Genomic DNA, 26629 nt, shown 5'->3' on the forward strand with positions numbered 1-26629 from the left:
AAAATATACATTAAAACAATAAAAATACCCTTAAAAAAAAATTAAGCCTAAAGTCAAGAGGCATTTTCAGTTTTTCATAATGTTTTTGTTTTTAATTAGAAAGTCAGCTTATAAGCTCTTTTGTATTTAGCTAAAAAATGACGTGCGTGTATGGCACACCAGGCATCTAAAAATATTTTTCCACTATATAGTTGAAAGTATTGTTATGTCATCTTCTTGTTGGTGTGGTGCATTTCTTTGTTGGTAGTCTAATTTGTTATTGATAGACTTTTTTTTATTTTTTTCTTTTTTTTCTTGAAAATTATAGCTTAACTTTCTTGGTTATTGGTATTTCAACTTTAGTCTCAATTCTTTTTATTTCTCTTTTTTTTTTATCTTAGTCTTTTTGAAGAAATTTTATTTATTTTTAATTTCATCATTGAATTTTAATTTATCAAATATTATATTCTTCAATTTGACTTTCATTCTTTGAATTTTTAATTTTTTATCTTGGTCCTTCTATAAAAGTTTTACTAGTTTTTATTTTTATTATTCTGTTTAATTTGATGGTATTATGTTTGTAAATTTGGACCTCATTATTTTAATTTCTAATTTTTTTCATGATCTTTTTGTAAAAATTATTATTCTTTTCAATTTTATCATTTAATCACAACATTGTTTTTATTCTTATGTCAATTTTGAGTCTCATTCTTTTTAATTTTTTTTCTTTTATTAAATTTATTTTTTTCAATTTTACATTTCAGTTAAATATAAAATTAATTTTGTTTTTGATCTTTATTATTTTTTTTTAAATCCTTTTATATATAATTGAATTTTTTTAAATTTCACCCTTCAATATACAGTTAATTAAGAATTAAATTTTATAATTTTTTTAAATTGGGTATTTTAAATCTAATGACCCAAGTCATAAGAATTAATACAAATTTATTTTTTTTCAAAAAAAATTTATAATGCTATTTATTTTTTATTATATTATTCCAATCATATGATACGAGTCATACATTTAGAGAGATATTTTAGTTTAACTCAACTCTAACTAACATAATTATATATTTATCTTGATTAGTTTTTTAAATATTTTTTTATTTTAAAATTTAAATAATATATTTTTTTAAAAATTTAATTCTTAAGTGCTGACACCAAGACTAATAATTACATAATCGTATTTGTGTACTTCCCATTAAAGAAGGAAGTCCTGCTGAAACCGAAGAGCAGCAATTAGAGGCAAGACAAACTACTTTCACTTGATGACACCAACAGGATTATTCTTTTTATTAAAATCCAAGGGTAATCATTTATCCATACGAGATTGTCTGGATTTATTACTCTGTTTGTCTCGCTAGAAAATTATAGGAACAAAATTGAAATTTTTTATTATACGAAAGGAGTAAATAATCATAAATAGTCAAGGATATTAATATATTAAAATAATATTTTTTACAGTAACTGTAATTGATTTTGAAAATATTTTTTATTTAAAAATATATTAAAATAATATTTTTTATTTTTAAAAATTATTTTTAATATCAACGTATCAAAATAATCCAAAAATATATTAATTTAAAACAAATAAAAAAATTAAATTTCATCAAAAATATTTTTAAAACACTAACCTAAACCTAGTTAAACTTGGTCGAATTATCCATAGTTCAATTAATTTATAACTACGTGAAACTTAAAATATTTTATTTTAATTTTTAAAATTTTTTTAAAATTAAAAACTTTTATTTTAATGTGCTAGATTGACCTAGATTAAGTCGTCGAACTCATGACCGGAGCGCCGGGCTGGTTTGCATGACTTCGCAAATAACAACAAAGAGTTAATTGGGAAATGGTACGGAGGCGTTGAGATAATGTAAGAGAAAAACAAAAACAAAACCAAAACTATCAAAACTACTGTCTTGTGAAGGAAACCGTGCAGGTTGTCTTGTTGATGAAAAAAAAACAAGAAGAAGAAGACAAAAACAGTCACTGCCTTTTTATGCCTCTTTGATTATTTTAATTTAATTTAATTTATATTTTTATATTATTTTAATATACTATATTTATATTTTTATAGTATTTTAATATACTAATATTAAAAATAATTTTTTAAAGATAAAAAAATACTATTTTAAAATAAAAACACCCTAAAAAAATTGTGTTGATTTTACATATACGATACAACAAACACAATAAGATGTTTTGATAAAAAATCAAATTATGTTTTGCATTATAGAAAATACTAAAAAATTGAGTTTAAAATGTAATTTTTAAGAAGTATTTTTTATAATTTTTTATTTTTTAATTGAGTTTCGTAAAATTCTATTTATTTTTGTTTTCAAAAATGTTTTTTTAAAAAAATTAATTTTTTATTTTAAATTAATATATTTTTCATGTTTTCATATTATTTTAATGTACTGATATCTAAAATAATTTTAAAAAATTAAAAAAATTATTTATTTTTTTACTACACATAAATCTCAATCATAATATTTATTAAGTATATATCTAAATTTAATTAACTATATTTCTTTTAAACTTAATTTTTTAAAACCATAATTATAAAATCTATCTAAAAAATAATTACACCTTTTACTCTATAGCCGCCGCGGGATCATGGAAGAGGAAATAGCTTGAGGTAGTGGTTTTTTTTTTTTCATATTATCTTGTTTGAAAAAAATAATTTTTTTAAAAGATTATTTTTATATATGATTTTGTATTGTTTTGATATAATAATTTTTAATATTATTAATTATAACGTTGAAAGTTTCAAACTTTGAAAGTTTGAGATACACATGACATCATCAAAAGAAGGTTCTCTTCTGTTGTTTTGCTTTGGAGGGTCAGGGGTTGACTGGAAAAAAACACCTCCCTTGGCTGAGACTTCTTTAAACAAGGCATAACCAGCAGTTAAAGTTAAAGCTAAAGTTGCAGAGAGATATGGACCATATGGTCTTCATTTTGTCCGTCTAAATCTCAGTTACTGGGTAGGAAGCGAGCGTTTATCAAAGGGAAAAATGAAAGAAGAGAGGTGAAGGCTCGTGAGTCGTGTCTGGAAACCTTGACGTCAAGAAAAGAACTTGAATTCCCTTGCAGGTTCGTTGTAATTTCTCAAGTCAACTTTCTGCACAGACATGCTTCATTCCCATTTTTATTTTTTTTCTTGGACAATTATTATATGCTGCTTCAACTGCTACTCACATATGCTGTGTGCTTTCTCCTACGTTGATTCATATTTTGAGCCCCTCTTTTTGTATTCTCTCTTGAGTTCTTTGGATCTTACTCGTAATTAAAGGGTTGGTGGGTCTTTCTTAGTGCATCTGATCTAAGCTGGTGCTCGTTTCTTTATGAGTTCGTTCAGTTTCTACGTTTATCCCTTCATTGGATTTTAGGTATGTATGATTGCAGTTTATCTTTTATCTAATTGATGGTTTTTAGTGAGTACTCTAGTTTTTTTGGTTGCTGATTTGATCAAGACTTTGTGATCTGTGATAAGACATACATACATACATACATATATAGTCTAACATCAGGATATATATATAGTCTAACATCAGGCTTTAACATGTCATTTTGCGAGATTTTTTGGAGGCTTTAGATAAGTTGTCTGGTTGCTGCTGCTCTAGTTGTGCTTCTTCTTCTTCTTCTTTGCTTTGCTGTCTTGCTATAGATTGCTGTTTAATATAGCATTGTGATCGTGACCTGTTTGCAACCCTGTTTCTTTCTTCATTTCTGTCCTCTTTGTGTTTCCCTTCTTGTTTTTCTTTCTTTTCTTTCCCTTTGGTTTTTTTTTTTTTGGTATAGATGCGGCTAATTTCCTAGATCTTCCCTTTTCCTCAAGGTTAATTAATTTGCCTTCAGCCACCATTCCTTATTTAAGGAAAAAGAGAGAAGTTGTCTGGTTTGGCTAGATTTTCTTATGCATGGTTTTGCTATGATTATTTGAAAGCCTTTCTCCTTCTTTATCTGAGAAGGATTTGGCTGAATCTAAAATTACTTCTCAAATGCAGTAAAAGGCGTAAACATGATGGATGTAACTGTACTAGTTTCATTGGTTTAGAGCATGTTTTGTAATAAAGGGGTTTTTTCTTAAAAATATTCCAGAAAGCATCAGGATGTGGTTTAGGTTGAGAGCAACATACAATTACAAATGGCATCAGGTTATTGAATTTGTTAACCTTGGATTGCATAAAGTTATTGACTTGTAATAAAAAAAACTTTGTATGCGAAACGAATATCAACTTGCATGATTTTCGACATTAGTATAGGCTCTGAGCGAAATCTTGCAATTCCTCGAGTATTGCTGAAGCCAGGTCTTATTTTCAAGACATCATTTCTGTAAATATAAAACTATTTCTAGAACTCAATGTTAATAAGATGTTCTCTCTCTCTTTTTTTGGCATTCTTGAAAATGGACAATCCCCTCTAGATATCTAATCCGTGTTGACCTGTCTTATCTTTCATCATTTGCCTGCAGATTCTGAAGTCTTACAGCAAGTTAACAATTCAATATAGTCATTGGTATTTGCAACACCAAAGATTAGGAGTGGAAGCCCAACCTGGGATAACTTACAATCATATTTGGAGGAACATGAACGGTGAATCAGCTGCTAAGATTCGGTTTGTCAGATGTCCTAAATGCTGGCAGCTTCTTGCGGAGCCACAAGATATTCCAGTCTACGAATGTGGTGGCTGTGGCACACATCTTCGAGGTACAATCTTTTTAATTTGTGCTGTGTGGTTTGGATAATATATGCTGGATCATTTTCATTAAATTGTTAAATAAGATAAGAGATGGTAATATAGTATTCTTCTTGGATTGGTCAAGTTGATATAGAAATTCAATTACAATATTCAACTTGGTTAAGTTCTGATTATAAAAGATTAAGAGGTTTAACAATTATCAATTCCATATTGCATGGACCCAAGAATGCTACTTTCCTATGATAGACATTCTGATGAACTCTATAGGTTCCTTGGGCGATTCTTTAATAGCCAATACTCCAGGTTGATGGCACTAAGCCAGTGCTAGACTAGCTCTTCTAGTACAAGAATGCTTTCCTTAACAATTAAAGAGTATTTTCGTCTTATACACCTAAGTTGTTCTATTCTTACCATCCATAGATTGTTTTCTTTATCTCTTTTCTTGTTTTACTGAAGGTGCTCTTCATTGTAACAATCTGGATTTGTAGATGGTTTAATCACTTCTTTTCCTTCATGCAGTGAAAATTCGAAAAAGTAACCCTGAAGTTGCAACTTCTGGCCTGCATGAAACAGATGCTGCTCAGAAAAATAGATCAGATCATATTTCTGAAGCTAAGGAATCCAGCAGCTCAAATCATGAAGAAAATTTTCTTTCCCCTGGGGAATGTTCTTCAGACCAACTCAATGGGAGGGCTGCATCTGGCGATTGTGATCTTGATTATCTCAGTGGTGCAAACTTACCAGAAGAACTGCAAAGGAGTGGAAGTGATCGAAATGGTTCTGAAGATTTTGATAGTAAGCAACCTGGAGGTGTGAACTCATCACACAACCAAAAGAATGAGATTGATAAAAATGATCCAGGGGACTCTGATAATGAGCATGTTGTAGGTGTAGGCTCATCCAATGAACACCAACAGAATGGGAGTGGTCAAAATGAGACTGAGGATTGTGTTGATTTGAATGTAATAGGCACAAGCTTGTCAAGTGATGATCAGGAAAGGGGAAATGATTCAAATGAATCTCCAGAGTGCCATCATGAACAGCCTGAAATTTTCAATGAAGTTCAAATCCAACAAATTGAGTCTGGGGATTGCAATGATGAGCATGTTGGAGGTATGGGGGGCATATCAACTGAAGCACAAAATGACTGGAGTGATCGAAATGATTCTTCTGATTGCAATGTTGAACAGGCTGGGTTTTCCTATAAAGTGTGTTCGCCTACCAAACTTGATGAAGAGCTGTCCCCACTGGCAGCAGCAAAACCAAAAGCTGAAGTCAATGAAAGTGGGATTCAACAAAATGACTCTGGAGCTTTCAGTGATGAGCAACGTCGAAGTGTGAATTTATCAACAGAAGCAGAAGATGACAGGAGTGATCAAAATGATTCCTTGGATTTCAGCATTGAACAGGCTGGAATTTCCTATAAAGTTTGTTCTCCCACCAAACGTGCTCATCTCAAGAACAAAGAGCCATCCCCACTAGCAGGAGCAAAGTCAGAAGTTGAAGTGAGTGATGAAAGCTCACCATTACCAGTCACAAAAGCAGAATTAGATGCTCACAGTGATAGTGATGGAACTTCCAACGATGTTGGTTCTCCCACCAAACGTGCTCATCTCAAGAACAAAGAGCCATCCCCACTAGCAGGAGCAAAAAAAGAAGTTGAAGTGAGTGATGAAAGCTCACCATTAACAGTCACAAAAGCAGAATTAGATGCTCACAGTGATAGTGATGGAACTTCCAACGATGATTGTTCACTCACCAAACTTGCTCTTCTTGAGAAGAAAGAGTTGTCTTCAGTGGAAGGGGAAAAATCAGAAGCTGGAGCCAGTAATGAAAGCTCTCAATTAGCAGGAGCAAAAGCATTGCTAGATGCTTCCAAAGAGAGTGGTTCTGATTTCATAAAATCAAGTATTGAGAAGACAGTTGACAAGGAGGGTGCTTCAGTTGTCACTGCTCAAAGGCCTGCAGGAGAAAGCATTTCATCAGACGTCTTTGTAACTTCGCCAAATGAACAGCTAGAGAAGCTTCATGAAACAGGTCGCCATGATTTTAACCGTGTACAGTGTGCAGATACATTCAAAACTATGGATTTGATTGACCCCAGCTCTGAGTTAAGTGACAGTCTTATCGACTTGTCTAAATCCCCAGCCACCAGAAGCTCTCGGGCTTACTATGATGACATTGTCTCTTCATATGAAGGAACAGATGATCAATTACCTGATCGACCCAAGCATCCATTTAGAAATACTCATAAGCAAGCAAATCATGCAGCTTCCAATGAGAGACCCAGAAGCGAAAAGTTTGTGGCGAATAGCAGTTTGGGAATGCAGCATCACTTGAAGAATCATGCATCGATTATTTCTGATAATAATCACCGTGCCTTGAAATCCAGCAAGCTAAATCTTGATGAATTGGCAGAGCACACAAGGGTTGCCCATCCAGCTAGAAACTGGAGAAGACTGGAGAAGGATAAATATCCATCTCAGGCTCCTTTCTATCAGAGAGAGTTCTTGGCTGGCTATGATAATGGGAGCCCTTCCAATCAAAACAACAATGAATCCCGTTCCAATCTGTACTTTCATTCACGCGAAAAGGCTGCATACACTGAACAGGAGAAGATGAAACTGTTGGAAATGATTTATGAATTGCAGGATCAAGTTAACGTTCTGAATGGAAAGGAAAAAGGGAGGGTTGCTTCAGGGGTCACTTGGAAGGACCATAATCCCAGTTACAATGATCATCTGGAGCAGGTAATTTTCGATGACTTGGACTATCTGAGTTATCCTGGAAGATTCAGAGGGGGAAGCAACTGGCATCAACAGAGTAAATACTCCCAAATGCCTTTCTCAGCAGAGGTAGCAAGCAATCGAAACCAAGTTGATCACTTGTGTTGCTGTCCCCAAGACTGGTGCTTGGCACAACCACCTCCACCTAACCTTCATCATAATAGAGTGTTTTGCAAGGCCCAAGATCGTGTTGAATTTTACCATTCCTATGGTTCTTGTCCCACAACTCCACAACGGCATGCTGACTCTGAGTTTTCCATATATAGGCGTGAAACACTTTCTGATGAACACAGGCGTAGGGATCAGGAGGTAAAGAAGTATGTGAAGAAGAAACATCACTTGGCTAAGCGGCACCTTCTGCCCCTGGCAGGTGGAGCCCCTTTCATAACATGTTTTTTTTGCTTCAAACAGCTTCAGCTACCTGCAGATTTTCTTCTTTCTAAAAGGAAGTACCACCGGCTAAGATGTGGTGTCTGTTTGGAAGTACTTAGATTTTCACTTATAAGCAGGACTCATCTAGTTCCATATACACCGACTGCTGATGCACCTCCACCAAGTGAGGTTGATGAGCATAGCGGTGGTCTTCATATGAGAATTTCGGCTTCATCTTCACATGCCAGCAATTGTCCCAACGTGGATCCTGTGTCATGTTCTGAAGATTATGGACTTCCATTCTGTAAAAGCGGTTCCACTGATGGGGATCCTGTCCAGACATCATTACGTTCAGCTGAAAGCAGCCTGAATGAGCGTCGGAAGAATCCCAAGGAAAAGCATGAATTATCTGGACCTTCTTCTAGAATGTCCAAAACAAAGAAGGTATCTTCAGAAATTGAGGAGCTGCCAAGGAAAGGAGGAGGAGGTTCCCCACTTCACCGACTCATGGGTTATTCCTCACCAAGTCGACTGATATATGTTGATGAACCATCTTGTTCAAGTTGGTACTATACAGCAGAAGACTAAGAGAGCAACTCACGACATATTTATCATGAAGCACGGGCTTGTATAGATACATATAGATTGTACTTTGATTATTTTGTTGATTATAGTACAGGAAATAGGACTCGCCTCATTGCTTTGGAATCAGTAGTATATATAACAGAAGTAGAAACACAAGTTTTGAATTCCAAGTATAGGTTCTCAGAAGAGAAGATTCCAGTAATTATTTGTTTATTTTTGTATTATAAAACTGATCCTGTATAACGAAGTTTTTGGATTTCATGTATATTATTCAGAGAAGAAAAGGACAGAAATCATCACATAAAGGTCGTCCCTCGTGAGGAATGCTCAGTTTCTTCAAAGCGCTTGATGTACTCATAGAACTTTTAGAAATCTCCCCAAGCTCCTTATCCTTGACTATCTTGAGCTTAATGTCATGAGTTCAGCAGGTTTGCATGCATGTCCAGTTGAAGAAGGCTGCACAGAAGGGTTTTAGCTTGAGCAACACTGTCCAGCTGTTGTTGTACGGACCAAAACACTCCCATGACTTCACATCCGTTTCTATCTCGTCGTAGAAACCCAAAAAAGGTGATTTTGATTCACCATGAATTGTTGGTTGCTAATGCAATTTCTTTGTGTTTCCAGGGTGATGCCCACAAGATGTCTTTTGTAATTCGCTAGGTTGTGCTGTGCTTCTCGATGCTCCCTAATACCCAGCAGCGTTTCTGTTGCTTTTTTCTTTTTGACAAGCTAATAATAAACATCAACATTTTTATCCACTTTTAACCACCACTTGGTTGGCTAATCAACACGACTGGTTATAATAATTTCGGTTAATTTAAATAATAAAAATAAAAAACGTAAAAAACAATAAATAAATTGATAAAATAAAATTAACAATGTAAAAGAAAATATTATAAAGCCCCTCAAGAACAAACTAGATAAAACAATAAAATTTAATTATCAATACAACTTCATTAAAATAACCTAACAAAAAATTTAGATTAATCTTGTAACTCTAGACACAAAATTAAAATAACCTAACAATTTTTTTTATATAAAAATCAATTTTTAATAAATCAAATAAAAAATCATTAAAAAAAACTTAAAAATAATTCAAGAAAAACTTGTATTAACTTTCAAAACCCATAATCAACCTTATAAAAAACAGATTCTAAAAAATAATACAAAAAAAATTTAAATAAAAAAATATTAAAAAATAATATACACAAACTAAATCTAGTATAAAAAAAATTTAAAATAAGTGCATACTTGCCACCTAATTCCCTTACATAAAAATAATTTAAAATCAAACATTTAATGATGAAATTAAAAATAAAATTTAATTAAAACATAACAATAAAAACAAATTTGAATCAATTAAAATTCAATTTTCTTAAGTGCATACTTGCCACCTAATTCCCTTAAATTACCCCACCAAGATAATGTATGGCCATACCAGGTTGAACTCCATACCCTTATCACCTTTTGCAGTCTGAATGCAGAGCAGTGAGGCTTCTTAGGAAGCTAAAACACTGAAAAATGTTTATGAAGTAGAAATAAAAGATCAACTATAGAATTACATTCCTTCCGAATTCAATACCAAAAACATTGAAAATGTGAAAGTGTACTCTTCTGTAGTGTGGAGAGATCCAATTCCTATTGATTGTCTGCGACTTCAACTTCAATTTGCAGCTTTTCTGCTGGTTGTATTTACAAGAAAATGAAAACAAGGTGAAGCAAGCATAAAGCCCTCGGCAGATTTATCTACACAAGCAAAATTCATCTGAAGCTGTTCCTATATCTGCTTCCTCGATTTGAAACAATGGAAATCCTCTGGTCCTGAAGCATGTTTAAGTTGGGGGCCAGCAATCGGGTGTACCGATCAAAATACAGAAGCTGTTTCATGAGAAGAGCAAACTCCCTGGGAAATTTGAGTCCATATGATTCACTAACCCGAATCTGTTGCAAGCCAAAAAATATTAAACATGGATTATTGGTAATAAAACACGAGAGAAAAATTATTTGAGAGAAGAAGAGGATGCCATGGATCAGGATTGCTTCAATAATTGGTCCTTGTAACTAAACTTAGCAACTGCTTCAGAACCTTCTGCAAATTTAGCAAGCTCCACTGACCAGTCTATACTGAACTTTGTATACAGTTTCTGGGATGGATGTCTTTTATCGTAAGCCATATTGATTTTCTTGTCCAAAATTATCCCATCCTTTGATTTCCCAAAATGAAATTCTACTTTTTTTATTCCATAGGTAAATAGTTAAAACTAAAGATCTACCCTGACCTTACACCATCCTTCTGCAAACATCACTTTTGCAGGTTACAGGTATAGCAATTAAACAAAATCCTGAGAAGGGCAGACCTGTTGACTGCTGGCAAAACAGTGGGCATTTTGATGGTTTATGCATTTTCTATTATCCTATTATAGAGATAACTAGTTTTGTGGGCCTGCACCAGACCTTGGGCCTGAACATTTTTGTCGGTTTAAAAAAAAATACCCGGGCAACACAAGCATGTTTTTTTTAAAGAAAAAAAAAGTGACTCGGGACATAAACCCAGATGAGAAAAAAAAAGTCGGAAAAAAGAAAAAAAAAGTGACTCAGGACATAAACCCATAAACCCAGATGAGAAAAAAAAAGTCGGTATAGTTTAATTAGATAACAAAAAAATAAATGATGATAGTAAATAGACCAATTTAAACAAAAAGGAATCATGGGAACTTGAAAAAAAACAATTACCAAAATGAAAAGGATGAAAGCTAAGATTCCAACCAATCAAATTAAAAAAAAAAAAAAAACAACTTAAACCAAACTTAAGCCAACCTAAATGAGCATGTCAAATATGCAAGCTAAATCATGAGATTATGATAAGCCAACAAAAAACAAATAAATAAATAAAAGTTGAAGTCTAATTCAAAACAAATCTAACATGAAATTATGAAATTAAAAAAAATAAAATCAATTATAAAAAGGGATGAAAAAATAAATCAGACAATCCAACCAAACTCTGCGACTTGGATTGTAAGATAACTAATAGAATGCAAACCGCAAAAGATTACAAAGTTCAATTCTAAAACAACTTAATTTTGAAGGATGGAACATAAAAAATATTAAATTAAAAAAATCCTAAAAAAAACAAAACCAATTTAGGTTAACTAGCCAAATCTGTGGTCTAAGTGATGGGACTAAGATAAACAAATAAAAAAGAAATTGAAGAAATCATGAAGCCCAATATAATAAACTCCAACTTTAAAGGATGGAACTGGATAAAAAAGTTCTAACTAATCTAATGTTAAAATATGAAATCGAAAATAATAATATCAATTTAAAAACTTTGCCAAAGTAAATTCAACAAAGTACAACAAATAAAAAGAACCAAAATAAACCAAATCATTTCAAAATGAATGAAAAATTCCATAGAAATAAAATAAATAAAAGTAACAGGGCTCAATTTTCAATTGAATAAATGTTGAATGATAAAACTAAGAAAACATGAACTTGAAAAAAAAAAAAAAAATCAAACCCAAAAGAACTTCATAAACCTGAGTTAATCTCTAGAACTCAGTAAAAAAACTTAATTCTCAATCAATTTTATGTTAAATGATGAAATCAGGAAAAAAAATTAAGAAATTTGACAAAAAAAAATAGCAAATAAAATAATGAGAATTTGATAGGGAAAAAAAACTTAAGAAAGATGAAATTGTAAAAAAAAAAAAAATCAACTTAAGAAATTATCTCAAATAAAAAAGTTCAACTTAAGAAATTATCTCAAATAAAAAAATAAAATCAAAAGAATAGAAACCAAATTTTAAAAAAAATGAAAAAGGGATGAAAATAAAAAAGAATTTCAATTTTATAAATGAAGGATAAGAGGGAAAAAATGAAGAAAAAGAAAAGAAGGTTGTCAATGCCAAATTAGAGAACCGTTGGCTGCACGCACCCCCGCAGAAGGTGGCATATAATCATTGGACAGCCCTACAAACGTCACTCACTTGCTGGTGCATGCAATTTTTTTAATAATATTTATTCAAATACAAAAATACCCCCGAGTCAACGTGATATAAACTAAGATGAATAGATGAAATAGCCCTTGAAAGATAGTTTAGTATATTGTCTTTAAGGGTAATTAAGTTATTTTATTGTGCTAAAAAAATAAAAAGACTAAAAAAACCCTTTACATAAGTTTAATTTTCTTATTTTATTTTAGAGGTAACTAAGTCATTTTACTGTGCCAAAAAAATAAAAAGATTAATTTTCCCTGCATAAATTGAAAATAACAATTGAATCACGGTGAAAACCGTATTGACCCCAATGCCTAATTCAAAGGTTTTATGATTAAAGGGTAATTTTATCATTACACTACGTAGGTGCACAATAATTTTGCTAGGAGATTTAGTTTTTTGTTAATGCATCAATGGGTCTCGTATGAGGAACACTGTCCTAACATCACAACTTAATTGCTAGGAAAATTGTAATCTATCACATTGATTAAGTTTGCACTGCATCTATTTAGAAAATGTTCAAACTTAACTCATCATATATTTTGGTTTAAGTAATTAATGAGATCAGCTTACCACATCAAGAAAGAGTGCATTCATCTGCCTCTCGTCAACAACAACATTGGCAGAGACAGCAGTTGCATTTGTAGTTCTATCCCTGGCGGTTGCAACGATTAATTCAGTATCCAAATCCTGCATCAGAGTAACAAAGCGTGTTTTAAACCAGTTCCAATAAATTTCAAAAAATGAGTGTTTAGAGTATTGATGTTTACCTGTATTGATGAGAATATCTTTTCCAGGTCTTTGGCAAAGGCCATAACATCCACATCCTTGTTTGTGGCACCCATTTCAATCAAGGCAGATGCCATTGACTCATATTCTTCAGTTGCAATTGACGCAAGAAACACTTCCATAGCAGTCCATGTTTTTGGGGATATGCGACCAACAATTCCTGTAGATTGGATTCTACTTGAGTTATATGACAGATGGCTTAAATTCATGTAAATAGTTGGTCAGCTCTCATTAAATATGCTGTAAATGCTCCAGATCATACCATCACCAACCTGAGGTACCATTTACATTAGATCTATAGTACTAAGTGGTATAAATGACCCATTAAAATAGGTTCTGCAATGAAGGGATGCACCATGAATCTGCAGAAATAGTTTTACACAGTACAATATATCATCTAATAATCGTTTATGATCCTTTGGCCCCAATCAATATGACTGACATGTCTTTTCAGTAGCTAGGGTAAAGATACAAATTAACTTCCATGTCACCAATGAGCTTGTAGCACAAGTAGCACTCTTACAAAAAGCAAGAGGGGCAAGGTCTTAGGTTCAGGTCCAACCTTTGTCAATCCATCTCTAAACTGAAAAAAAAAAAAAAAAGGAACTTCCATGCTTGCTTTTCAGATGAAATTCAGAAAGAGAGAAGTCAACAGTGATATTAAAATTCTCAACTATTATTCTATCATTGTTGTAGCAGATGGGCCACTTTAGCACAGGGAAGATTTGCAGAAAACCTACTTAGGTAACCATTTGCTGTAATAACAAAGTCCTCTAAGTAACCAGTATAGGCTAGTAATCAAATCCAATAATAAGTTGGAAATCCAGTCATTCAATGTAGAGTATAACAAGCTATGCACAAACATTCAGTAAAACGGATGCCTAAAACTGTTTTTCTTGGAAACTAAGTCATGAATCAACTTGATGCACATAAAAATTTTACCAAAATCAAGAAACCCAATGCGGCCATCACGTAACAACCACAAATTGCCAGCATGAACATCTGCATGGAAAGTTTCACATGCAAGTAAACTACCAAACCTGGACAAGAAATTTCATATGATCAGTTTTACATTCAAAAGCCTGATACGATATTCTTAAGATTAACATGAAATCTCACAAGCATGTGGATCATGGATGTCATACCACACATTAAGGGCAGTTATAAGACTGGTCTCCGGACTAGAAACAAGTGAGCTTATAGAGTCCAGGTCAGTGAGAGGCACTCCATATAGCCTCTCCATTGTAAGAATTCGCCGGGTACTGCAGTGCTGGTATACTTTTGGAGCTGTAGCTTGCCGTGTAAGTCCCATAGCTTCCAAATAACTCCTAAAGGCCTCGATGTTTGCAGCTTCCTTATAAAAGTCGACCTCTTCAAGCATGGACTCTCTTATGTCTTTGACAATACCAACCTAACGAGAGGAGACATGACTTATGAAAGAAAAGAACCTTAAGAATTTAATTAACGGACACACTCTATGCTTGCTTCCTCCACAATAATACATCAGGGAGGTCAATAAATACAAAACCCCAATATGCCACTGGAAGAATAAGTATCTTTTTGTATGTCATTAAGATGGATAAACACTTAAAGTTTCCAGGATTTCAACATTAAGAAAATATAGTGATAGAAGGACTTGGAATAGTAGAAGTTTACTCTCAAGACAGCAACTAATTTCATCACTTGCAAAAACTGATGAACAAACATCATACCAGTGATGCACGGCTGAGTTCAGGGTTTAAAAACTCCAAGATGCGAGCAACAATGTAAACAAAGTTCAAATCTGCCACTAGGATATCTTTTATTCCAGGTTTCAAGACCTTTATAACTACATCGTCTTGAGAGCCCTTGAGCCTTGCAGCATGAACCTGGGCGTTATATTCAAATTTTGGGAATGTCATGTCAAATATCCGAGTAAGAAAAGAAAATATGAGAGAGGGATAGTGCACTCCAAGGAAATACACTAAATAGATGTGAAACAGGAAAGGGAAGAAGAGTATTTACCTGTGCAATTGAAGCCGAGGCAACTGGTGTTGGGTCAACATATTCATACACACTGTCTATTGGTCTTCCTAATTCCTCACGCAAGATTGCTTGAATTTCTTGAAAAGGAACTGCAGGAGCTCTGTCGAAACAGTTCTGAAATTCTTGTACATATTCTGCTGGGAACAATGTAGGTGCAGATGCTATGAACTAGCAAAACACATGATAGGAAAGCATTAGTGGAAAAATAGCATCTGCCAGGAAGATTAAAAAGAAGTGTAATGGAAACAAGGATAGAAGATTTAATTTTTATTGAATAAGAGGAATAGGATTGTTGACAAACTCAAGCAGCATTGAACAATCAAAAAAGAATAAACTTTTTGAAATATACTATGACTTACCTGACCTAATTTAATATAGGTTGCTCCCATGCGTTCAAACAATCTCCTCAAATATTGTGGAGAAAGTAATCCAAGCTGCATTTGGGTTGGTAATCCAGCAGAAGAATTTGTAGACTGCAAATAGTAGAGGGATGAGGAGGTCAAAAAAATAGTATGACTTGTACAACTTTTTTTAACCTATCATACAAAAAGACACTTCTATCAGAACTTAAACTAATAGCAATGTCATCCATGGGATTTGGAGAAAGAAAACTAAGTAAAAAGGAATATATAAAGCAAGCAACAAACTGAACAAACTTCACATCCTCAGCTCTCTTCTAAGAACTGATCCAAATGAAATGAGGCCTTTCTTTAAATAGATGCTCATCTAAATTGCACTCTTATGCGCTGATAGTTACCTATTTACTCTTCCTCAAAATGTTCATTTTTTCATTGTTCTGTTTCCTAAAGTTCAAAGAGAAAAAAAAAATGTAAGAAATTGTGATATAACCATGAGGTTTAATATCTCTATAATGCCAAACAATCCTCTATTCTGTCATGCTTCGTATACCATAATTGCTTCCATAGATTCCCTGTTGCCATCAGAAAATCATTGATGCATGTATACCCTTTCTTTTACATTGACAATAATATTGTTCCAGTAGCCATCTAGAGGAACTGCAACTCATTAGAAATAGGCAATGCAAGAAACAACAATCTGCATATTGCCACAGGATTTGCAAAGAATGGGCACTAGCTTAAGGAAGCATCTTATGGATTTCCCAAATGAATTGCAAAGAAACATCAACATAGAGGTAGTGTAAGAACTTACACGAGTTTAATGCATTGGCATCTACGGACAATATAATTTGCAAGCATTGGGTTCTAAATATAGATGTCATGCAAAATTACAGTCATTCTCACTAGTGGAAAAACAAATAAGAATCCAAGTTATACCCCAGGACAGTAGAGAGAGAAACTAGCAACAATATCTTACTAAGGCCCACCCAAAATCTGATTGGAAAACTATCTAGGAAAAAGGATCTCTCATAGTAAAAGTTCTGAGAATAGGACTGAAAAATGAAGTCCCAAAACGATCATCATATGAGACAGAATGGCAACTAGGAATGATGTAAGTTGAAAGAAGAATTTCAACCTTCTTTCTGCATCATATTTTCGCTTTAAATGATGTAAACCAGAAGGACCTGACATCCGCTATGCAGCTAGGTTATACTATGTTAAAACAGAATCCTTGAGTCTTAATCACCCACTGCAATTGTAAGCCATGCTTGATCCCATTCAACTAAGTGGATGAACGTTCAACCTCTCAGTCCTGACCACAGGAATCACTGATGAACTTGGTTGCATTATATTGGAGGCCATACATGGAATTTAAGAGATAAATATGCTGTAAAAGGACGAGTTTCACAATCAAGTTCGCAAGAGCAATACTGCTACCAGTCAGAAAAGTTAACTCTAGTTCCAGGAGAAGACAGGGATTCCAACCGCGACAACCAGAGTCTTGTCGAAAGGAAAAGAAACATATTAGAAATAATCGTTCAATTTTCTACAATCTCATAGGCTTAACCAGTTCTCACAATGTAATCAATTGACTAACAAATCAACAAATTGCATCTCTGATGAGTTTCCAGGCATGCTACAGGAAAAGCAGAAGTGCTTGCAAACGAGATAGTTATCCATACATTGTACGCAAAACTGGAAGTGTTTTATTATTTATTTATTTGTGTCAAAGTAAAAAAGAAAGAAAACTACTGGAGCGCAAACTACCTTTGATACATCTGCCAGCCACTCGCCACCAACTCCAAGGAATGCTTGAATACCTTGAGCCAGCCTTAGGGCTCCACGTGGACCGGTATTGATAGATGTCTGAACAATATCCTCCACAAGTTTGGGCAAGTTTTCAATACCTTCTGATTGTATAACATATATTAGGTTTCAATAACGAAGTATAACCACAGCTAAAACCAGAAGAAGTGACAGCAAGTTCATTAAAACTTTATATACTGGTGGAATATATAGGTAAACGTAAACGGGTAAATTCCTAATTTCATTATGTGACCATTGAGGTGATCGTAACCAACCTTGGAGGCGAGAAGAGAAAAGATCCTGCTGTGATTGAGCATACCGGGCAAAAGGGGTAAAACCCTTTGAGCGAAAATTGAGCTTACTTGATCTCCTGCTTGGAATTGGAAACTTTTGAAACAAAAAGAAGTATCTTGTCAAGACAAGACAAGAATGATTGCTAAAAGAAGAACCCACGCTCAAAAAATCAGTAAATTAGATATCAAGAGAAACACTCAATCACCTGAGGAAATGGGTGTGGATTATTGGTAAAGAGAGGGAACCGAGCCCCTCTTAGTGCTGACACAGAAATTATCGCCATTTCTTTCTTTCCTTATTGCAGAAATATCTATTCGGCACCAAATATGGACAGCACAACTTTGCTTAGTTGAGGAGGGGGAAAAAACATGAAAGGGAGGAGGCCACGTGGCAGGAAGTAGATCGCCCTCACACAGGTTTGGGTTCTTGTCTTGACGTCTTGCATGCAATCCACTGATGTTATGAAAAGAAAAGTTGCTTCGCATCATCGATGCTTGGGCTCCATGACTCTGAAGATTCTGGCCCCCCAATGACAATGGACAAGGGGTGTTAGCTTTACTTGTAATTTGGGTTCTTGACTTTGTTCTCACTGCTGCTAGATTACGAAGCCGCGGTTTGTTTTTTAAAAACAATACAGGGCAAGTTGAAGTGTTTTTAACGTAAAACATTTAAAGTGTAAATTAAAAATTAAATGGAAGTATTTAACTAAATAAAAAAAATCATTAACAATAATAAAAAAATTATAAAACCTAAAAAATAAGTGAAAATGAATATATTTAATTACACAAAATTAGATATCCAGTTAATTATATTCATTTAATTTATTTATTTAAATCAATAAAAAATAAATTCACATCTTAAAAAACTCCTAACTTAAAAAATAAACATAAATAAAAATAATTTGAATAAACTCACACCCTATAAAAATTATATAGGGCCAAACAAATTAGTGATGTTATTTAAAATAAATATTTTTTATTTTAAAAAAAATTCATCTATATAAATAAATAAAAAATTACAAATGAATTGGAATAATATCTTGAAAATCAAACACAAACAAAAAATTTCTAAGTTTTTTTACAAAAAATTATAAGTTTAAATCAGAAAATTATTAAAACATCCAATAATAATCTATACAAATAAATAAATAAAAAATAGTTAACAATAACTAAAAGAAAAAATGGAAAAGCTGAAAGCTAGATCAAGATAATTTATCCGTTTGTATCCATTCAATCTATCTATTAAAATCAATAAAAGATGATAAAAATAAAAACATATATGAAACTAATTAATAAAATAAAAATAAAAAAATATGCATGGTTAAACATATTCAAAATATTGTTTCAAAATAACTATTTTTTTACAAAAAAAACTTTTTATATAAAATAAAATTAAAAAAATACAGAGCCTACAACAATTAATTACAAAAAAAACTTCATCAAAAAAAGATATGCAAAACTTGTGGTATAAATAATGAGATCGAGAAAAACTAATTAAATAGAAATTAAACATAACCATAAAACTATTTTTTTAAAAAACATAATATAGAATAATAAAATTATAAAATAAAATGAGGGGGGAAGGGATACTTCGCCGTATTAATATTTAAAATTTGTGACCCGTATGATTAAATCAAAAGCATGACAAATAAAAAAAATAATGAAACCTAATCCGAAACAAATCAACCTCATAAAAAATATAACTAAAAGAATAAGGGTGAAAATTAAATAAAAAAAATTATGGGAACCAAAAAAATTAAATTAGAGGGTTAAATTGAAAAAAAATCAACAAAAGAAAAAAAAATCAAAAGAATGAGGGCTAAATTGAGAAGAAAAAAAAACATTAACTTTGATTGAAGAAAAAAAGTTAAAAACCAATAAAATTCTAACAAAATATCCCAGTATCAAAATAAAAAATTAAAAGAATAAAGATCAAATTGAAAAATAAAAAATAATAATATATGACAAATTGTAATTTAAGGTTTAAATTGAAATCATAAAAAAAACTTTTGTAAAAGTGTCAAGGATGAAATTAAGCCCTCTAAAACATAAGGACTGAAATTCAGGAGAAAAAAAAGAAAGAGAAAAGGATTGGCATATACTTACTTTGGGAGAGAAAAAAAACAGAAAAAGAAAAAATACATTAACTTATAATCAACCGTTGTCACGTGCTTCACTAAAAGAAAATGGACATAGAGGCATTTCTAGAAACATAATAGAAGACTAGGTCTGGACAACCGGTAATGTCACATGCATCACCTAAAAAGCATGGGCACTACTACCATGCAAGCACATAACCATATATGACAACACCTTTTTTGAATAAAAAAATAATTCAAAATTATTAAACATCTCTCATTAACCTAGAAATAACAAATAAATCAATGTGAAAGCATTAAAACATCCCACAATGCATAACTGATCTTTTATCTTTTCTAAAGGCACATGTGTATTTTTCTTGTAGCTTATGAAGTGAAAAATTTAAAACTCCCTTTATTAAGAGTTTAATTATTTTTTGACCTTTAGAGTTAATTTTTTTAATTATAAGTTTGTGAAATGTCAAAAAAACTCCTTCATCAACGGTCTAATTTTTGTTGACCTTAGAGGTATAATAGTTTTTTTATTGTATAATTAAAATTAAAAAGAATAAGATACCACTGTTCAATCCTTTAATTATCATTAAGTATATAAAAAAGACCAAAATATATTTACATTAAAGGCTTCTAATTTTTTCAATAAAGGGTAGAATAGTAATGTTATTTCATGTAAAAATACATAAACTCCCCCACCCCAAGCCTTCAAAAATGAGAAAATTCATTGTGCAAATCCACAATAGACCATGTCTTGGTCTATAGTGGACTCGTATAGTGGCTTCCCCACATGATTTAGAATTTTCTATAATATATTTTTTTCTTTCTAGAAATTAAAGCATAATGTTTGGTATTAAATGTGTGATTGACAATATGGTAACTATTATATTTAAAAAAATTATTTTTTAATAAATATTTTTAATTGTGATTTTATAAAAGTAGATTTAAAAAAAATATAGATTTGATTAAAACTGTTATGAAATTAGCAAAAGTAAATGAAATAACAATAAAAAAATCAAAATCAAAATTGATAGGGAAAAAACTTAAAGAGAATGAGATTGTAAAAAGAAATCAATTACAAAAATTACCTCAAAAAAACAAATAGTAATAAAAAAATGAGGGATCAAATTTGACAGATAGAAAAAATTAATAAATAATGGTTTTATATGATTGATAAAAAACAAGAAACCTAATACAATATTAAATCATATCCAGCACTTTATAGTAAACCAATATAATTTTTTATTTAATTTATCTATAGCCAACTAGCTAAATTATATTAAGTCACAAAACAAACATTATAACTTCATAAATTATTTTAAATTAAAAAAATAATAAAAAACAAGAACTAAATTTAAAAAATAGATAAACTAAAAGGCTATTTGAAAATGAAAACCAAGAAGAAGAGAAAAAAAAAGGATATAAGAAAGCTCATTAGCAAGAAAAATATATATTTTTTTTTAATCAACCTTTTTAAATTATATAATTTTTTTTAATCAACCTTCTTAAATAATATGATTTTTTTAATAAGGTCTTATAGAGAGAATTTGACTATAAAACTCTTAAACCCCTTGGTAGTTCCTCTTTCTTCTCAGCTAATAAAATAAGAAAGCTCATAAACACCAAACCAAAAATTAGTAAGTCATGCACGCTGTCTAAAAATAAAGCAGTGATTGAGAAGATTTTAACATTATCTTAAAAGCCAGCATTTGACCACCCTGAAAGCCACAATTTAGATGGTTGAAGTCCATCCAGACATGAAATGAGTCCACATATATTGCACTCGTCAATTATTATTTTTAAATAATATTAGAATTTTACTATAAAAGAATGAAATTTTATTTTTTAAAATGAAATGAAAGTTTTTGATTAAAAAGGTTTTTTTTTAAAAAATAAATATAAATGCTTTTTCAGCATGTTTTTTTAACATAAAAAAATCTTATTCATACATTAAAAATTTTTGTACAATACTTGAATTTTTGAAATATTGAGGGACGAAAAAGTTATCATGTAAAGAGTAAAAGGATCAAAAGGAACTTTTTGCCCTATTTTTTAAACCATCACTCATTTTCTCCATGTTTTATATTTTAGTCCCCTTTGTTTCAATTATATCCTTTCTTAATATTTTTTGATAAAAAGATATAATTGAAGAAACAAAATTTCACGGCTATATAGAAAAAAAAAAGAACATTTTGAATCGCTACAACAAAATCCTACATGATTTAGATATTTTTACTAGCTATGAGGCTTGTACTATGTTGCGAGCTACGCTCAAAACTTTTCCTTACACTCAAAAGATGATTGGTCAAGTAATGAGGAAATGTGTTTTTATGGTTAATGGGTTAATAATATTTATTTGATACTAAAATCTCAAGACTCGTCTTGCTTATATTTAATCAAACCAAATAAAACATTATAAAGTAAGTATTTTATTCAAAATTAATGAAAGATCCTGTAAAAAGAAAAAAAACATTAATGGAGCCCAATCTTTTATTAAATAAACATTAATATATAGGTGTTATTATGACATTTTTTAACATTGAGTAACAAATATAATCACGAATCAAAAAAATTGATTCGTATATATATTATATTTATATATAAGATCTTAAGTTAATTTTTAACATAGCAGAATAATGAAACAATATTGCAATTGCTATAGTGAAACACTGTTTTTTTAATCTTTGTATAATATCTTTTAAAAAATAAAAGTATAAAGATGAAAAAAATAAAGATAAGAACAAAAATAATAGTATAAATAAAACAACTATAAAGTGATAAATATTCAAGTGTAAAAAATATAAAAAAATATTTTTTTTCTAAAAAAAAGTGTAATGAAAATAAAAATAAAAAAAAAATAAAAAAAAATATTTTTTTTTCCAAAAAAACATGTAATGAAAATAAAAATAAAAAACTAATAAAAAAATAAAGATGATAAAAAATAAAACAAGTGTAAAATAATAAAAAACTAAGTACAAAGACAAACACACACACACACACACACACACACACACACACACACACACACACACATATATATATATATATATATATATATATGTAAAAGAAATCACTAAACCTTTCTTCTTTCTCATTTTAGCTAGTTAACTAATGTTGAATACAGGGGAAAAGATGGAAGGAGAGCCAGACAGCCAACTAGCAATGAAACCTCATCTTGGCACTCTTGAGAGGGTTCAGGAAGATTAGCTGCGTTTTTTGCGTTGCTTGAGCAGCAATAACGAATCCCTTCATGCCCGTTCCTCTGCAGGCTCTCATTCAGCCTCCTCTGTTTCTTTTTGGAATGCTTCTTTTTTAATGAAATCTTTGTCAGGCACCACTAAAGCTCCGCGGCAGCCAGGGTTCCAGTTTTGATTTTTTTAAAAAGTTTGGCTTGCTTTTAGATAGTTTATGCATGCAACTCAAACTCTATCATTGCCTTATGTTGTCATCATGTGAACTTGTTGACGTTATCTTATTTGTTTCAGACTCTTATTTATTCAACTGCTAAATTTGGAAATGAAGAAGCCATTGCATTTCGGTTCACACAAATTTGACCATCTTAGACTTTGCATCCACAATTGATTGATTATGCTGTTTTTTTTTTCACTGTTTGTTTACCTATCTAATGAAACCCAAAATGCATTCATAAAAAAAACATGTAACATCGCGCAAGTCATTTATCTAGTTCTAGTTCTTCTCTAGTTTGTGTTGTCAAGTGTTTCAGGTAAAGTCTATTCTTGTATTAGAGATTTCATTTAAAGAAAAAAAAGGGTGAGATTTTTGGTGAAATTTTTCTACTATTATGAGAAAAAACAATTGTCATCAAGGGCTACGAGTTCGAGAAGACAAGGTTGGTTATCTATGCTGGTATGAAAATAAAGTATATGAGAGCATTATTAATCTAATTTAATCAAGGTTGTAAAGTATATTACAAAATGAAAAAATAACCAAACTCTAGGATAATGGGATTTTTATGAACTTTCGCTAAAGTAATTTTGGGGCAAATTCAGAAATTCATATTGTTTAGGGTGGGAAATCAGAGGTATTTTTGTTCACTTTTACGTGTGTTTGTTTTTTGAACTTAAATTCAGAGGGGGTGGGTTTACAATTTAGCCCAATTAATATGATAAAGCTGGAGAGAGGCAGCAAACTAGCAATTACGAGATGCAGCAATTCCATACAGCACCATGCCCATTTTAAAATAAAACGCTGGATTCAGCAATTGCATATAGCACTACTATATACAAACAAACAAAAAACTGCGAACCGTGCCACAGATCTTGCAAGGATTGTTCACATAGGAAAGTAGTTGGACTCGGAAAAGGCTGCGAGTCTCAGCTCAGTTCACGTGCACAGCGAACCGTGCCACAGATTTCGCAAAGATTGTTCACATGGAAAAGTAGTTGGACTCGGGTAAGGCTGCGAGTCTCAGCTCAGTTCACGTGCTTAATGTTGAGCATCATGGGCAAGCTTAAAAAACCCAATTTCCAGCAAATAATTATCAATGTTTCAACAAATACAAATTTTTCTTCATCAGCATTTAATGTAATGTAATGTTGGACAAGAACCTATCGCTGCAAGGGTTTCATATGTCATGAAGTTAAGAATCCGTATCTGATCCTGAATTGAACTCTGTATCAGATTGTTCCCATTCTGGTGGCTTGATTCTGTTCATATTTGCTTCTAATGGAGGAAGCCCATCATCATCACTTGATTCAAGCTCATTCTCTTCAAGTTGGCCATTGGTTATATTCAGACTTCCACTAGAATCATCCGGAGCTGTAGATTTGAAAATCTCTGGCCTGCATTGGACAAGAACACAAATGTGAAAAAACTTGAATGATATAGGAGCAATAAAAAGAGCAAGAAAAGCACATGGCACAAGCAAATAATTAGCAGAAGCTTGCAGCATATTTTGAACTTCAACTATTGGCAACACAAGCTGCTTCAGATTAAAAGATGTGTGCATGTCTCTGTTGAGTTCAACTCTTGAAGTAAAATTGACTGCTCTAGAAAAACGCAGAAGTAGTATCATAGAGGTTATTGTTATCGACAATTTCTAGCAGTATGTGGTGAAGAAAAGTGACCATTCAGGAGATCTCTGAAGCACACGGACATGTTCATAAAAGAGAACTTGAGAAACAATACATGCCACTTTGCTGCCTGATTCCAAAGCCTTTTCCTTACCACTTTCATCAACCACGACAAAACTTCCTGCATGCACAACAAAGCAGTTAAGATACTGCCAACACTTCTCCAATCAATTAATGGAGGTCAAATTAGAGCCATTCAATCCAAGATCCAATTCACCAAAACGGCCAAATGAATGTCAAACTATGACTTGAATTCTCTTTGAAACATACCTTTTTTTATCCACATACTCTTCTGAAATTTAGCCGGAAACAAAGCAAGTGACTTCCCACCTCTTGCATCCATTACCTTAAAACAAACACAAATTGTCACTAAACCCTCCTCATCCTATGAAAAAAAAAAAAAAAAGAACGCCATTTTGAAGAGGGAATAAAAAAAAGAAAAAAGAGCAAATGTCAAGCAAATTCGAAGTTGTATTCACATAGTAGCAGCAATCCATCATCTCCCCTGCATAATAGTAATTAAAAAGAAAAACCCATCACCACTCCAAGTATGGCACCCGATATTGCTGCTCCACTCCATAGATTTACAAACGCATTCCACATTATTGTAATTTTATTGACCTTGTGCAAGTGCTCTTAACTAAAAATGAGTTGACCAGCAACGGCCGCTACAGATATGGCTTGGCAATGCAAGAGCGTGGCAAAAGCCCATTTGGTTGTCTAAAAGAGGCAAGGGAGAAGAATGTTAAGTAAACTAAGGTAAATTACATAAATAGTTTTGGTTGTTGTTAGCTTAGCCACGCCAAAAAAATTTCAACAAGCTGTGAACACACAGGGTTCGCATTTAAAAAGTCTATAGCTAACAGTCTAAAAATCTCAAAAAAGAAAAAAATCCATTGTGAAATTTGACAAAAACCTAAAACCTTTACATCAGGAATCGATGCTTAATTAAAAAGGTTAATAAAGTTGGAAACCCTAATACTAATTTTGTTTAAGTACTCAGATTTGCTCAACTTTTAACAGTCATTGTAGATTTTGCCTGAAAAATTACTCCAGTGTTATGAGGGCTCCTCGTACAGTTATAAGAAAACCATACCTCAATTAGATTGGAACCCCTCAGAGAAACAACTTGCATGATGCTTTGCCCATCTTCAAGACTTAAATTGTGTTCCTCTGCTACTGCTGCTCTCTTCATATTCTTCCTTCCTCCTTTCATCTTCCTCCTACTTATTAAATTAATTAATTACTGCTTCCTCTGATTGTTAATTGGGTATTCATGCAACTCAAAATAATATTTTAAAACGTTGACGTTGTTCCCGTTGGCTGCTTCTGTTCAGATAAGGTTTTGTGAAGGTGATGGCGGCTGTTCAGGCGAGGGGTTGTCGTTCCCGGTCTTGATGGACAAGTAGTTTTGGCTACCTCTGGTAGTTTCACAAGTTACAAGGGTTGGAGGAGGCAGAGAGAAATAGAGTCGTAATTTGCTTGAAATTTTTTTATGTACTTTATATTGTATTTTATTAAAATAGTGTTTTATTCAAATTCTGACCAAAAATAATAAACCTGTCCTCGTACTCAAAGGTTATTAAAAATATATTTTAACTTAATATAAAAAAAAATATTATAAAAATAAAATATAAAATTATAAAAAAATTTAAAATACATTAAAAAATATATAATTTAAATAAAAATTTATATATAATTTAAGTATCTTAAAATATATAATTTAAATAAAAATTTATATATAATTTAA

The 26629-nt window shown here is 31.9% G+C and overlaps 3 protein-coding genes across 6 annotated transcripts; 1 reads left to right on the forward strand and 2 right to left on the reverse strand.

Annotated features, from left to right (window-relative positions):
* The first annotated feature begins 2860 nt into the window (after nucleotides 1-2860).
* LOC105107425 (uncharacterized) lies at nucleotides 2861-8708 on the forward strand. Of its 3 annotated transcripts, XM_011001348.1 has the most exons (4): nucleotides 2861-3078; nucleotides 4460-4694; nucleotides 5206-6101; nucleotides 6195-8708. In XM_011001348.1, the coding sequence occupies exons 2-4, from the start codon at nucleotides 4574-4576 to the stop codon at nucleotides 8430-8432; spliced, it is 3255 nt and encodes a 1084-aa protein (XP_010999650.1). In that variant the 5' UTR covers nucleotides 2861-3078; nucleotides 4460-4573; the 3' UTR covers nucleotides 8433-8708. The 3 variants fall into 3 exon arrangements, with proteins under 3 accessions (XP_010999650.1, XP_010999648.1, XP_010999649.1); XM_011001346.1 differs by having other exon boundaries at nucleotides 2863-3078; nucleotides 5206-8708; XM_011001347.1 differs by lacking the exon at nucleotides 2861-3078 and adding an exon at nucleotides 3125-3374 and having other exon boundaries at nucleotides 5206-8708.
* A 1151-nt stretch (nucleotides 8709-9859) lies between these two features.
* On the reverse strand, nucleotides 9860-18218 carry LOC105107427 (Protein kinase superfamily protein). The gene is made up of 11 exons (XM_011001349.1): nucleotides 17903-18218; nucleotides 17679-17790; nucleotides 17365-17507; nucleotides 15598-15711; nucleotides 15218-15406; nucleotides 14926-15081; nucleotides 14359-14624; nucleotides 14156-14253; nucleotides 13195-13373; nucleotides 12998-13114; nucleotides 9860-10370 (listed from the first exon to the last, which is right to left on the reverse strand). Exons 1-11 carry the CDS (start codon nucleotides 17978-17980, stop codon nucleotides 10191-10193), a joined length of 1632 nt encoding a protein of 543 aa, XP_010999651.1. The 5' UTR covers nucleotides 17981-18218; the 3' UTR covers nucleotides 9860-10190.
* Nucleotides 18219-24162: 5944 nt separating this feature from the next.
* LOC105107428 (Nucleic acid-binding, OB-fold-like protein) lies at nucleotides 24163-26377 on the reverse strand. 2 transcript variants are annotated; one of them, XR_838877.1, is made up of 5 exons: nucleotides 25976-26377; nucleotides 25150-25225; nucleotides 24874-25000; nucleotides 24302-24588; nucleotides 24163-24249 (listed from the first exon to the last, which is right to left on the reverse strand). XR_838877.1 is itself a non-coding variant. In XM_011001350.1 (4 exons), the coding sequence occupies exons 1-4, from the start codon at nucleotides 26093-26095 to the stop codon at nucleotides 24387-24389; spliced, it is 525 nt and encodes a 174-aa protein (XP_010999652.1). In that variant the 5' UTR covers nucleotides 26096-26377; the 3' UTR covers nucleotides 24256-24386. The 2 variants fall into 2 exon arrangements, 1 of the variants encoding a protein (XP_010999652.1); XM_011001350.1 differs by lacking the exon at nucleotides 24163-24249 and having other exon boundaries at nucleotides 24256-24588.
* Nucleotides 26378-26629: the final 252 nt, after the last annotated feature.

The sequence above is a fragment of the Populus euphratica genome, unplaced genomic scaffold, assembly GCF_000495115.2.
Source record: "Populus euphratica unplaced genomic scaffold, PopEup_1.0 scaffold160.1, whole genome shotgun sequence".
Classification (NCBI taxonomy): Eukaryota; Viridiplantae; Streptophyta; class Magnoliopsida; order Malpighiales; family Salicaceae; genus Populus; species Populus euphratica.